This window comes from Pediculus humanus, genomic scaffold (genome assembly GCF_000006295.1).
Source record: "Pediculus humanus corporis 1103172107542 genomic scaffold, whole genome shotgun sequence".
In the NCBI taxonomy this organism is placed as follows: domain Eukaryota; kingdom Metazoa; phylum Arthropoda; class Insecta; order Psocodea; family Pediculidae; genus Pediculus; species Pediculus humanus.
In genome coordinates this window covers 378871-394641 of record NW_002987157.1, presented here as the reverse complement: position 1 = coordinate 394641, position 15771 = coordinate 378871, and the positions used below count along the sequence as shown (strand labels likewise).

The following is a 15771-nucleotide window of genomic DNA, read 5'->3' as shown; positions in this document are numbered from 1 at the left end:
AAAAAATGGTTTCGAGATGTAAAAAAAAAACCAAGTAAACAAATTAAATGTGTATTAATAGATTGAAACTCGAAATCATTCCAAAAAACAAAAACTTTTTTTTTTTTTCCATATTTTATAATTAAATAACTTATTTTTTAAACAATTAATTAATTAATTATGTTTTACCTAATTGATAAGTAATATAATTAAGAAAAATTTAATTATTGTTTTAAAAAAAATAACTTTTTTCCTTTTGAAATTTTATTCGTAACTTTAATTAAATTTTTTTTTTTTTTTTTTATTATTTAATTTATTTGTTTTATTTTTATTATCTTTTTATATTATTTATTTATTTATTTTTTTTTAATAATCACATAAAAAAAAAAAAAAAAAATAAAAGAAATTAAAAAAAAAAAACATACAAAGATCGTTGACCCTCAACAAGCAAGGTCGCTCAGGAAAGTTAAATCAAAGGATTTCCAGCTGATCGGAAAAACAATAAATTATACACATCATTTCTTTTGATAATTATGTAAAACTAAATAAAAATTTTATTATTTACAATTAAAAAAAAAAAAAAATGGGTTCGAAAAAACATCGTCGTTAAATTAAATTTCATATAATTAACCAAAGAAATAATAAGTTGTATGTAAAGAAATTTTCGAGTTTGATGTAACATAAACGAATAATTATTTGGTAAATATGGGAAGGGTTGTCAGGGTTTTAACCTGACCTAGGGAATTTTATTTTTTTTACCTCGATTTTTTTCGAAATATTTTATTAATAAAAACTTTGTTCGTTTTAATTATAATTTTTAACTTTTTTGGCCCCCTTAATTAATTTTTTTTTTTTTTTTTTTTTTTTTAAATTATAACTTTCCCGATTAAAATTCCAAGAACGCCAATAATAATAATAACCACAACCCCCACAACCCATTTTAAAAAAAAAAAAAAAAAAAAAAAAACCAAAAAAAAAAAATTAAATTATATATTGATGTTTAATTCTAACTATAAAAATTCGCCATATTAGTACTTATTATACGTCTATGAAATTTTTAAAATTTCCGATAGGGGCGCTATTAACGTCATAGTATTTAGTTATGAAAGGAAGAAAAAAAAAAAAAAAAAAAAAACAAGTTACGCGTTACACTGCAATATGATGTATTCAGTTTTTAAAAAAATTTAAATTTTTTTTTTTTTTTTTTGTAAAATAAATTATTTAATTTTTTTTTTTTTACATAACGTGTAATTATTTAATTATTTAATTCGTAGTAATTATTTATTTATTTATTTATTTTCGAAATCGCATTACGATCATTTGTATTTAAATAAAAAAAAAAATTTATCAAAAAATATCACATATATATATATATATATATATATTTATTTTTAATAACGTAAATTTAATTAATTAATTAATTTTTGTTTTTTTTTTTAACGTTTAATTTAATTAAAATTTTATGTTAAAGTTATTATTATTATTCTTTTTTAAATTTTATTTTATTAATATTATTTAAATTAAGCAATTGTCCGTTAAGTTTAACATAAAAATTTTTTTATGAATATTTTTGATATGAAAATTAAATTTTAATGAAAGGACTGTTTTTTTTTTTTTTTTAAATTTTCATAAAAATGTGGAAATGTTAAATTTTTTTTTTTTAATTGGGGAGGGGAATAAAGAAAAATTAAATTTTTAATTATTAATAATAATAATAATTTATTTTAATTCTTTAGAATTGTGTCTGTGTTATCAAAAAAAAAAAATCACGTGGATTTAAATCTTTAATACCAAAATGGCGGAATCATTGGAATGTGAAAATAGTGAAAATTTAGAAACCGATAAAGGAGATTCAATTATAACGAGTAAAACGTTAGATTTTGATAGTAACACGACAAATCAAAGTTTTTCTCCCGAAGGATCTGTGGTAATTAAAAATATTATTATTATTATTATTTAAAATTTTCTTTTAAATCCTAAATTTTTTCTTCTTAACCTTTTCAAAAAGTATTTTGACACTTGTCAAAAAAAAAAAAAAACGTGACGTCGACAGTTTATATAGTCAGTCAAATATAATTTAATTTTATGTCTTTTTACCGTTTATTTTTGTTACAAATAATTATTTTAAAATGATTGTTTTAGGTTGCATCACCATCGATTGAAAGTTTTTCAACTCTACCAGAGGGAGAAGCAAGTTTAAACCTGAGCGAAGATATGCATGATTTGGTAGTTAAAATAGATAGTCCTGAAAAACATTTTGATTTATTAGATACATATATAACATTCAGAGTGACAACAAAAACGACAAGACCTGAATTTAAAACGAATAATTATTGCGTCAAGAGAAGATATAATGATTTTGTATGGTTGAGACAAAATCTTGTCGCTGAATATCCAACACATTTTGTGCCTGTATGTATTTAACCATATCTTGTTTGATAATTTAAAAAAAAAAAACTAATCAGAATTGATAATAATGATAATTTTTCAGCCTTTACCAGTAAAGCACAGTTTGATAGAACAATTAGATCGATATGGAAAAGAATTTGTCAACACGAGAATGACTGGACTTCAATCGTTTTTATTTAGGCTAGTCAAACATCCAATATTAAGTTGTTCTACTGGATTTAGAATATTTTTGACTGCAACAAATGAGGTAAATAAAACTACTTTTTAAAAAAAAATTTTTTTTAGATTTAATATGCTAATTTAATTATGTTGTTTTTGTATTAAACAGACGAATTTTTATCAAACTTCTTTGTAATTCAATTTAAATGTTTTTTTTTTTTTAGACATCTAATATATGCTAATGACGATAAATAATGGCCTCCCTTTTTATTTTTTACTTAAAACAATTTTTAAAAAACAAATGTCGACATTATTTTGTCGTTTTAGTTTTTTCCTTTGTTAAATGTTTGTCTGAAATTTTATCGTTTAAGTGTAAGAAACAACAACAAATTATCACTCACGTGACGTTTTTATTAACAAATAATAATAATAATAATAATTTTGTTTAAATTAAAATTAAAGCATCATTTATTATTACCATTGTTATTGTCATTGTTATTATTTATCTGTTTTTTTTTTTTTTTTTTTGCGCCAGGAATTTCAAAGACACAAAAAATTCACGGCTAGTAGTTTATTGTCGAAAGTTTCCGATTCCATAAATAATTTGTCGACGATGTACATCGAAGCGAGACGTTCTCCAGAATTAAATAAACTCAATGAATATTTGACTCTTCTCCCGGATAAATTATCTCACATTTGTAAAATATCCCAAAGGATACACAAAGAGAGAACGGGTGCGTTGGGAATTAATTATACATTTAAATGTAACAATTAAACGTGATGACGTCATTATCGTACCGGAAATGTCTTCTTCCTCTTCTTCGTCTTGGAGATATTTTAAATTTTCTATTTTTTTTGTTTTTGTTTTTCATCAGAGGAATTTTCGGATTTGACAGAACTCAAATCGATATTTCAATATTGGGCGGGTTCGGAAAGCGATTTAACGGATCCACTTTGCGAAATGGCAAATGCGATTGACAAAACAAGACAAAGCCTTCAAAACGTTCTTCTCAATAATGAAAATTTTGTTTTAATTCAAGTAAGTGTGCGTGTGTGAGAGAGAGAGATAGAGAGAGAGAGTTTTTAAATGGTTGTCGTCCGAGACGTCAGTCATTTCCGGAAAAACATAATGAGATTTTTTAAATATTTTTTTTTTTTTGCAGCCTATTAAAGAATATTTATTATATATCGATGCAATAAAAGAAGCCTTGGACAATAGAGACAATATAGAAATAAATTATCTTTATCAATTGGACAATTTGCAAAGGAAAAGATTGGAAAAGGAAGAATTGGAAGCGGAAGCCATCGATCGTAACATATTAAAATCATGGGCAAAATCATCGATCGAAACGAGAAATGAAAAATTGGAAAAATTAAATCAAATAATACCGCAATATCAACAACAAGTCGAAGTATATATATATAAATTTTTCTAAATCAAAATACATTAATTGTTTAACAAAAATACATTCACGGTTGATTTGTTTGTTTTCGCAGGAAGCTCGTGACAAGTTAGAAATAGCAAATGAAAATATAAGATCCGATTTGGAAAGGTGGAATCAAGAGAAAAAAATTGAATTGAAAAAAATATTGATTAATTTTGCAGAATTGCACATAAGTCATTACGAACAGGTGACAATTATAATAATAATAATAATAAAGAATCTGTCGTGGGGGAAACCCCCCTACATACGGATTGATAAATTTTGTTATTTTATTTTATTTTACAGTGTCTTCGAGCATGGACGGAAGTAGATTTACAAAATCCAGGTAGCAAACGTTCGACCAATCAGAAAATAAATTCTAATCAAGGATCTCAAACCACGTCATAAGTACAATCAATACTACTACCCATTATTCGATAATGAATTTAAAAAAATTTGCAATAATCATTTGACTGCCGATTTTATTACTATTATTATTATTATGGTTTTTTTTTTTCGTTGTTATTGCTATTTATATAATAATATTACCGAAGTGAAAAATTTGAAAAAACAAAAGATCTGATAGTTTATAATTGTTTTTAGTCGTTAAAAAGAAAAATCGTTTAATCCGTCTTTGTCGAATCTTATACATTCCAATGAGTATTTTGGTACAAACGAAAATTTATTGATTTATGTATTTCGTTCAGTATTTAAGTATTTGCATTTAAATGAAAAATTTTTTCGAATTATTTTGCGCGGTTGCATTTTATAATAATTAAGTTTTGGAAAAAAAAAAAAAAAGTAAAATGTTAAATAAACTTTCACGGGGAAGATTATTAATACAGTTTGAATTTGCACGTATCTTTATATTTATTTATTTATTTAAATAATTTAAAAATGTGGCTTTTTTTTCTTTTAGTTTGTTTTTTTTGTGCCAATTGATTTTTTTTTGGTATTACTCGTGCCATAAAAGTAATAAATTGGAAAAAAAATGGCGTTAGTATATAATGAGTTATTATATAATTTTTTGCTAGTCATTTTTACGTTTTATGAAATTTTGAAATTTTTTTCCCGGTTTGTTTTTTGAAAAATAGAATTTGCAAATACCGTTGTTGCCCCCCCCCTTCCCGCCACATTCACAACTCCTCGTGTTGGAAAGTTTTATAATAGTTTTTGTTATGAAAATTTTTGGTGTAAATAATAGTGTTATTATTGATAGGTTGTTATAAAATTTTATGACGTCATAAAATTTCATTTAAAATGTTTAAATAAGGGTGTATACCCTTTACACACACACTACGCAATAATTGATTTATATAATATATATATATATATATTGAAAATAATATAAATCTGTTCAACGCACGTTTGAATAATTTTTTTTTAATTGCGCACAATCGATTTTTGTAATAAAGATTCGTTAAAATTGATAATAATAATAATAATAATAACTATAATAATATTAATAAAAATTATTCAAAATAATTTATTATTATTATTATTTTTTTTTAACGGTCGTTAACCAAAAAAAAAAAGGCGAGCTTCCCATAAATGAATAATTTTTGTATGGCTTTTTTTTTTTTTTTTAAATATCGATTATATTTTTTATTTCCGGTAATTATTATTATTATTTATGAATTTAATATATTATTTAAAAGGGAATTATTTAAATTATAAAATGCAACCATTAAAAAAATAAAAAATTTAATTTTTTTTGTTGAAAAATTAAAAATATGTATACTCTCTGAATTTAATATTATTATTATTATTAATATTATTATTAACTATTGCTTAAAAATTTTTTGTTTTTGTTTTTTTTTTTTTATTTATTGTAAAATCATCTTTTTTTTTGTTCATTATAAATATATATAATATATAAATATTGTTATATTAAAAAAATAAAAATTTACTTACTTTACACATTTATTGTTTTTCTTTTTTGTTGAAATATATATATTTCATAACAAAATTTTTTTTTTTAAAATTTATTCTTCAATTCGAATGTGTTACCTCTTGCAAAACCTGTAAACAAAAAGAAATATTAATAAATAATAATAATAATTAAGGAAAACATCATTTGTTTATAATTAATTTTAATTTAGATTATACAACAAAAAAAAATTAGTTTGTAATAATAATTAACACAAACCTTTTACACACTAAGGTCAATTTAGGGTTAATTTTTGTTGAGTTAAATCAGTCACGAAATGATTTTAAAAATTACCGGACAAAATCATGTAAAAAAAAAAAAATCATGATGATGATGATGATGATGATGGAAAAACTTGCACGCAATACCAAGTTAATGTAAAGACAAATTTAATCATGGATAAATAATCAACGTGATACTACGTGATTGATCACACCACGTAAAATAACATAAAAAAGGTTGAAAAACTACATTTATAACTAATAATAATAATAATAATCGAAAATTATTAATAAATTAATCGATTTGTTTGTTTAAATTTAACGTACGATAGGGAAAACCAAACAAAATTTTTATTTTAATTTGTTTAAAAATCGTATAAAATAAATTAAATATCAAATGTAATAATATTAAATATTTAACGGGTTTAAAATAAAACAAACGATTATTTTACACAAAACGAATGTTTTTAAATAATAAAAGAAAAACGAAAAGAAAAAAAATGTACAAACACACGCACACTCACGCGAACGTTACGCGCCATTTTGTAAACAACAAAACCCTAACGGACAAAATTGTAAGTTGAGGGTTGTAAAGGAAATTTGTTTTTTTCAAAGTTGGCAACACCGTCCGCTTTACTGTTTGGACGTGTTGAACAGATTTTTTGATAAAATTAACAAAAAAGTTGATTGAAAGATTTCGTCGTTAAAGTTTTAAGTTTTTTTTGTTTCTTTTAAATTCGTTTTAATCGTTGATGTTAAAATAATAAAACTATATGAAAAAGTAATGAAAAGAAAATATCATACATTCACGATAAGGGAAAAGGAGGGGATACAAAAAAAAAAAAAAAAAAAGTAAAATTTTAGATTGTGGGTCAAAAAAAGAGAAAGATTAAATAACGCCAACAGGATAAAGCAAGAGGGAAAAAGAAACGTTTTCCAGTGCCGCCATCTTTCTTTTTTTTTTTTTTACATCATTTCCATATTATTATCGTGAAGGGGAAAATTTGTGTTTTACAAAATTTTTATATTATTTATAATTGATTTTATTTTATGCAATTATAATAATAATTTATTATAATTAATAAAAACTCGTTATATATATATATATATTATATCGTACGCGTTTTCGTATAATTCATTTAATTATGTGTTTATTGTGCATAGTGTGTAAAACTTATTCTAAAAAATTTTTAACGTTAATAAAAAGTTTTCGGTGTTATAATGTTTTAATACGTGATGGAATTTTATACAATTTCATAAAATATTTTGCTTTTTCCCCATTAAATAATTTATTATTTTCGATTTGAATAAAACACACATATAATGATACAAATCCGTTAATGTAATATAATTATTACTTATTGTCGTGTGTGATATTAAATTTAAAAAAATCGAACGACTTAAAAAAACCGTTACGAATTAAAATTTAATTTAAAAAAAAGAATTTTTTATTTTAAAATGATAAATATAAATAACTGATATCGAAGTGTTTACGTCGTCGTTTTTGTGTTTGTCGTCATCATCATTATTTTATCATATTATTTCATCATATTATTTTTATTTAGTGAAAAAAAATATGCCCTGGAAAAAAAAGTAAGTTTTTTTTTTTTTTTTTATCAAAATTTAATTCAAACTAATATTATTTTTTTTTTTTTACGTTAAGTTTTATTGTATACGAATATGTAAATGATAACGAAAGGAAATGAAAATTCCTCGTGCTTACAAACACACACACAAACAAACAAGTACACAAACAAGCAAACACACACACTCACACAAACAAACAAGTACACACAACACACACACACACACACTTACACACACAAGCAAACACACACACACAAACACACACAAATAACCAACACACACACTTACATTTACACACAAACAACCAACACACAACACACACACACTTACACATTCAAATACAAACAAACACACAGAAGCAAACACACACACACTTACACAAACAACCAACACACACACTTACACACCCAAACAAACAAGCACACACAACACTCACACACTTACACATACAAATACAAACAAACACACAGAAGCAAACACACACACTTACACAAACAACCAACACACACACACAAACAAACAAGCACACACAACACACACTTAAATAATTAATCAAACACCCACACACACATTCAAACACAAAATTTTTCCTTTTTTTTCTCACTTTCGTGTGTGTTAAAATTATTAATTACTTAAAAGGTAATAATTACATATTTATATTCGAATTAAAATAAAATTTGTAAAAAAAAAAATTTTTTTTCAGTCTTGTAATATATTTTTAGATTTTTTTTTTTTTTTTAGTATTTTAATGAGTTAAAAACATGAAAAAAAAATATAAGAAAAAATATGTTTTCCTTATTGGAATTTTTTTTTTCTGGGGGGAAAGAGAGGTGGGGAGGGTAAAGGAGAGGAAAGGGGGAAGGGGAGTGAGTGGTTGATTTTTACGATTTTTCTATGTTTTCCAACTTTTATTATTATTATTATTATTATTATTATTATTATTATTATTATTATTAAAGGTATTTTTATTAAAAATGTATTTTGATAAAAGGGTGTGTGATATGATAACGCAAAACATTTCATATACGTAACAATTTCACACGTTACACGTGATAATTTGTCGTAGGCGTGAGAAAATTTTATGTGTGTGTGTGTGTGTGTGATAAACTTAATTAAATTAATTATATTACATTTAATGAAAATATCGAGTTTTTTTTTAAATAATAAAAATATACATATACATGTCGTCGTTATAACATAATAATAATAATGATAGTTTTATTGAAACGTTTAATTATGATAGGGAATCAAATAAATAAAAAAAAGAAGTCGATGTTGTTTGTTGGATAAGACAACAAAAAGTTTTTTTTTTTTTTTTTTTTTTTTTTTAAAAAAAAGTTGAAAGTAAAAAAAAAAAACATCAATAAAAGTTTTTCTAGAATTCGTGGAAAGGGAAATTAGAAAAAAAAAAAAAAAAAAAAAAAAGAAGAAAAAAATTTTTAATTTGAAAAAAAAAAAAAAAATTAAGAAAAAAAATGGCATCGAAAACTTTTATTTATTTATTTTTTCGAATTCGAAATAATTTTCCCGCCTTTTTCCCTCCCCCGCACTCCCCGATACAGTTTATTTAAGAGTGAATTTATAAATCATCTAATGCCACGTTATTTTTTTAAATTTTCATCGTAAATCCATCTCTCTCTCTCTCTTTTTCGACAAATGAGTAAAACGGCGGCGGCGGCTCTCACGAAGAAAAGATTAAACATAAAATAATTTTTTCCAAATAGTATAAATCGGGGAGAGAGAAGGAGGAAGGGATGGGAGGGGAAAAGGGAGGAATTTCCTATTTTTCAATAAAATAATAATAATAATTATTACCGATAATATGAGTAAAATTAAAATTTTTTCGAAAAGTAAAATAAATAAAAAAAGTGGGGGAAAAAAAAAAATGAAAAGAAGAAAACGTAGCAAATAATGCAAGTTGAAGGAAGGAAAGAAAAAAAAAAGTCCGGGGTAAAATGGCGGGGAATCGGTTGCTATGGAAATTTCCAGATTACTAGGCCACGCGATAGTTTTGTCTCTCATCCTAAAAAAAAAAAGAAAAAAAAAAAAAAAAAAAGAAATTCTGGTGGGAATGAAAAAGGGGAAAAGGGAGAATGAAAAAAAAAAAAAAAAAACGGGAAAGAGAGAAAAAAAAAAGGGAGAATGAAAAAAAAAATTTTTTTTTTCTAGAAAATTTTTTTTCCCATCCCCTCCCCCCCCCCAAATTTTTTTTACTCTATGTAAAAAAATTAATAATAATGATGATAATTATAATTCTAACTTGAAAATTAACCGGAAATACATTTGTGAAAAAAAAATATTTTTTTTCGAAATTATTTTAAAAAATCGTTTTTTTTTTTTTTTTGGGGGGGGGGAACGGAAATAAAAACAAAAAAATAAAAAAAAAGGGGGGATTCAGATTAAAAAAAAAAAAAAATAATAATAATAATAATAATATTGAAAAACTAAAGGCGTACGGGGAAAAAAAAAAAAAAAATTTTTTTTTTTTTCTTTTAAATACAAAATCAATATTATTAATTTATAAAAATGTCACTCAACCGACATCGACCTCATTCTTTTTAAGTTATTTAATAAAAAAAAAAAAATTCTAAATTTTTCTATTTCTTTCGTTATTATCACACGCACACACCCCCACACCCACGCAATGGGTAGTAGGTAGTAGGTAGGGAAGGGGGAAAACGAAAAAAAAAAACGGTCGAAGGCATTTAAAAACTATGAAAATACCTTAATCGTCGAAAAAAAAGCAGGAGAAGGAGAAGGAAAGAAGTAAAAATTAATAATAATAATAATAATAATAGTAATAATAATAATAATAATAATAATAATAATAGTAATAATAATAATAATAATAATAATAATTGTAAAATCGATCATCGAACGTATATAATGAAAAAAGGTTCGTTTTTGAGGAGTTAACGAAGAAGGACGACGCCGGATTTTTTACCTGGGGAGCAAATGACACTTTTACTAATTAACAAATAAACAAAAAATTTTTAAAAGAAAATTCTAAAACGCTTTTCCACAGGGAAATTTTTTCTTTTCGTGTTTACAAGTCGACTTATAATAATATATAAGATGACAAGGGTGAGAAAAATTAATGATAATGATGATGGTGATAAGTCAACGATCCTCATGACGCACGGGGAGTCATTCGAATGGGTACTTTTTGTCTGACGGTGTTAGTGACAAAAAAAACGAAACGGAATCGACCTGTGACACCTTAAAGAGAATTTTTCCATTCTTCGTGAATCTGTTCAGTCACCAAAGATGCTGTAGCTAGTCATCTGAGTCCTCCAGTTCGGATGGACCCGTAGAAATTTACAAGATTTTATCCGGTTCTGTTTGCAGTAGGATTTAAATAACGAAAACAAAACCTGAAAACGGATATTACGTCATTCTTTCCCAAATGGAATCGGATTGCGAAAACCTGGGAAAACAAATTTTGGACGAAAACACACGAAGGCTTGTCGCCATTACGAAATTGGTAATAATAATAATGATAACGAGTACGGCGAGAAATTGTCATTCGTTTTTTTTTTTTTTTTTTAAACAAATACAATAATTATTATCATCATCATCACAATTATTCATTTATGTTAATCTCGGTATAATTTTCATGAATAATAAAAAAATTACTTATTATTATTATTATTATTATTTACGGGTTATAAATACGATTAAGAGTTTAAGAAAAAAAGAAAAGAAAAGAAAGAAAGAAAGTTTTTTTTTTTTTTTTTTGAAATTATTTGTACAGAAAAAATGATTAGCATGAATTGAAGAAGTTTGTCACGTTGAGGGAGTTGAAAATAATTAAAAAGATAAATTTAATGAAATGAATGTAAATGGGAAGAAGAAGAAGAATAATAAAAAAAAAAAAAGGAAGGAGGAAGAAGAAGAAAAAAGGAGGAAGATAAAAAAGGAGGTAAAAAAAAAAAAAGGAAAAAAAGGAAAAAAAAGGTTTGGGTATTTGGAAAATATTAAGTTATATAAAAAACGCCGAAGAAGAAGACATTTGTGACTCGTTTACGACAAATAAAAAAAAAAAAAAAACGTCGTTTGTCGTGTTGTAATTAGAAAATGATAATAATAATAATAATAAAAACAACAACAACAACAACAAAACAATTTTTTTTTTTTTTTTTTTGTTTTCCCAGGTAGTTCGTCGTTCGCGTTTTCCGTTTTAATTAGTTAACAACAGAAAGAAAAAAAATTAAAATTATTATTATTATTATTATTATTATTATTACTATTATTGTTATTTTATTTTTTTTTGTTGAAAATTTATTAACTTTTTAGTTTCAGGGTTAATTAAATAGTGTAATGCAGTGGCGTAACCCGAAAAGAAGACATCTCTGCCACGCATTGAGAATCCGCGTTATGTTGTGCTGCGGTAGAAAAAAGGTAATTTATTTATTATTAATATTATTTATTTATTTATTTATTGTTTTACTAATGACACGATAAATTTTATGTGAATGTTTACGTCGCGAGTGTGACGTACAATTTAAAAAAAAAAAAAAAAAACAAAATGGCGAACGATAAATTCGTCGTTATTTATTTATTTATTAATAAATTAATCGATTTTAATTAAAAGATTAAAAGGTGTACTACTCACGTTGATTTTTGACGTGGTTGTAGTCGTTTTTGCTGTTGTTTAACTCGTTGTTACGTGTCTTCAGTATACTAGGGAAAAGTGTTTGTGAGTGTGCTTGTGCGGGGACCTGGGAGGAGGGGAGAGAGAGTAAGGAAAGGAAAGGGGGAAGGTTTTACATTGTGCGTGTTTTTGAAGATCAAAAAAAAAAACGTTTTCGAGGAAAAATTACTTGCGGGTTATCGGGATTAGGGAGTAGGGAGAGAGAGAGAGAGAGGGAGGGGAGAGGGAAAGAAGGAGGGAGAGGGGGGGAGAAATAATAAAAACCGCACTTGTGCCTCCCCCATTCCTCTCACAATTTTTTTTATTTCTTATCGTTTTTGATAACGCAATAATGCGATGGAGACGTTTGAATTACGAATATTAGTCTGACTTACTTTCTTTCATTCATTCATTCATTCATTCATTCATTCATTCGTTTGTTTAACGCGACAAAGGAACGCAAATAGCAAAAAAAAAAAAAATTGAAAATTAACCTTTTTTCCTCACAGGTTTTCCGCCGCCACCCCCCCCCCCCCCCCCCCTTTTCCGCCGCCCCCCCCCCCCCCACCCCCCCTTTTTGGCCGTCATTTGCCCCCCCCCCCACTTTTTTCCCTCCCCGCAGAAAAACGAATGTTAATTTAAATAATAATAATTAAAAAAGGGCAAAATGTTTATTTTTACGAATGTTTTAATATGGCGGAAATTTTTTTTTTTTTTTTTTATATTTTAAATATTTTTCTTTTTTTTTTTTTTTTTCGTCAATTATCATCGATGCGGAAAATTGTTTTTTTTATTTTTTTTTGAACATTCCGTTTAAAAGGAAATTATTATTATTATTATTATTATTTGCCCTTTTTCCTTTTTTTTCATTCCTTTTTCTCTCGTTTACGTTTCGACCGCATTTTTTTTTATTTTTTTTTACATTTCGACGTATCTGAATTGTTCTCACGTGAAAAGGGAAAATTTGTGGTTTTTTTTTGTTTCGACGCGCGCATTTTAGAATAACAAACAATAATAATGATGATGATGATGATGATAATGAAGTTAGTAGTATGCAATATGAATTTTCCGAAATAAATCTGTATAAATAAAAAAAAAAAAAAACTCGAAATAAATAATTCGAGTTCAACATAACTTAATAACAAGTTTATTAAAAAAAATAAAAAAAAGTTATAGAAGAAGAAGAAAAATAAATAAAAAAAAAAAAAAGAAAATTTTTTAATCAAGTGCAAAACTTTATTTTTATTGTTAAAAATTTTTTAATTAAAAAAAAAAAAAAAGTTTTCAGTTGAATTGCTTTGAGCTCTTTTTTTTTTTTTTTAATGTTTAGCAAAAAAAAAAAAATTTTTTTTTAAAAGGTCGTCGAGGTTTATTAAACAGACTACTACTACTACTACTACTACTACTCGGATTTTAAATCGTTACGTAAACAAACAACAACAACAACCGCGGTAAAAAAAAAAAAAAAAATTTGATTATTTAACGTCTCCCCGCCCCCGCCCCCCTTTTACCTCCCCCTGGTAAATTCCCTCCGCCGCGTGAATTTGTTAATAATAATAATAATAATAATAATAAGAAAGGGAAAAAGTCTGCCGTTTGTATTTTTTTTTAAATCTTGGAAGTGGATTAAAAAAATAGGCAGGTGGATGGGAAAGAGGGGGGGGGGAAAGTGGGAATAGAAAAGAGTGAAATGACGAAAAAATTAAATTTTGGGGTTTTGATGGGAGAGAGAGGGGAAGGGGAGGGGTAAGGGAAAAAAGTAAAGGTGGAAAATGAAAGTTTTTTTGAAGGAAATCCAAAAAAAAAAAAAAAAAATTCTTAAAACTTTTTATTTTTTTATTTCCTCCTCTTCCTCCTCCCCCTCCTCATCCTTTTTCTCTTCCTCTTCCTTCTTTTTCTTCTTCTCCTTCATCTTTTCTACTTCCCTTACCCTCCGGGCACCATCTTTCCTTTTTTTTTTAATTCCTTTGAATTTCGTTTTTTTTTTTTTACTTTTTTTTTGCTACTTTTTATTGATAGCAAAAACTCCTAAGAAGAAGAAAAAAAAGTTAAAATTAATGTGAGGAGAAAGGAGGAAAGGTGGGGGAAGGGGGGAGAACAAAAGGAAAACAATAAAATAAATCGTATACGACGTTAAAAGCCAAAAAAAAAAAAAAAGGTAAAAGATTTTTTTTTTTTTTTTTTTTTTAGTTTTCTCTCACCTTCCCTTTCAACTTTCACCTTTTTCTTAACGCCCGAAAACAAAAAAAAAAAGAGGAGGAGGAGGAGTAGGGGGGTAAGGGAGAGTTAATAACGAAATAAATAAATAAATAATAATAATACTTATTATTATTATTATTTGAATTATTTGACGTTAATAACTAATTATTAACTCTTACATTAAATTTGTTGTTTTTTTTTCTTGGGTGGGAGAGGGAAGTAGGAAAAGTGTAAAATTAAAAATGGCACCCACCAACCGGAAGTTTCGTAATAAATTATTATTATTATTAATATCACGATCGGTTTTCAATTTCTTTTCGATTTCCTTTATCTATTATTACCTGTCATTAAAATTAAAAAAAAAAAAAAAAAATTTTCTTCTTTTTCTTTTTCGTAAATTAAAACGGTTAATTTATTATTAAAAAAAAAATTTCGACGGTTATCGAAATTATTAAAATTAAAAAAAAAAACCGGAAATCGATAAGTGAACGCACACGCACACGCACACACGCAGTCGTACGCATTTTATAAATTACGATAATAAGGAAAATCGCAGAAACGAAAAAAAAAAATTTTTATTTTTATTTTTAATTTTATTTTTAAATAATTGATTGATCGCCGTCGCTCCCCCTCCTACCTCCCCCACCCGGGTGGGGGAGGTAGGAGGGGGATCGACCAATCGAAATCGAGAATTTCGATTTCCGGTCATTTTTAATTCGCGGAGTAAAATGAAAAAAAAAAAAAAAAAAAAAAATTGTTTTTGTTTCAAAATATATAAAACGCGACACCACGTTTTAAATGATTTATTCCAATTTATAATGGATGGGGCGGAGGGGGGAAGAATAGGGGGAGGAAAGGGGAGGGGGTTGGGGGGTAGGAAAACAAAAAAATATAAAGTTAACAACCTCTTAAACGTGTCATTAGCAACGGATTTTGAAAAGTTTTTTTTTTTTTTTTTTTGTTTGTTTTTTTTCGACAAATGATTTCGGAATTATTTTCTGATACGTGAAAATTTTAAAAAAACGAAACGATGACGTCGATGATGACGATGACGATGACGATTATGATGACGATTATGATGACGATTATGATGACGTCGATGTGATGACTCTAAAAAAAGAAAATTTACAAACGAAATTTACGTGATTTTCCAATTTACACAAATGGGAAAATTTTATCGTCGTGCCGAAAAATGCCGCGACAAATTATTTAAGAGAGAAAGAGAGAGAG

The 15771-nt window shown here is 25.9% G+C and overlaps 1 protein-coding gene across 1 annotated transcript; it reads left to right on the top strand.

Moving 5' to 3' along the window:
• Nucleotides 1-1774: 1774 nt before the first annotated feature.
• Nucleotides 1775-4379, top strand: Phum_PHUM194130 (Sorting nexin-7, putative; the record flags this gene model as incomplete). The annotated part of the gene is made up of 8 exons (XM_002425318.1): nt 1775-1906; nt 2122-2391; nt 2471-2635; nt 3083-3281; nt 3423-3586; nt 3711-3959; nt 4045-4179; nt 4278-4379. The coding sequence occupies 8 exons, from the start codon at nt 1775-1777 to the stop codon at nt 4377-4379; spliced, it is 1416 nt and encodes a 471-aa protein (XP_002425363.1).
• Between the last annotated feature and the right edge of the window lie 11392 nt (nt 4380-15771).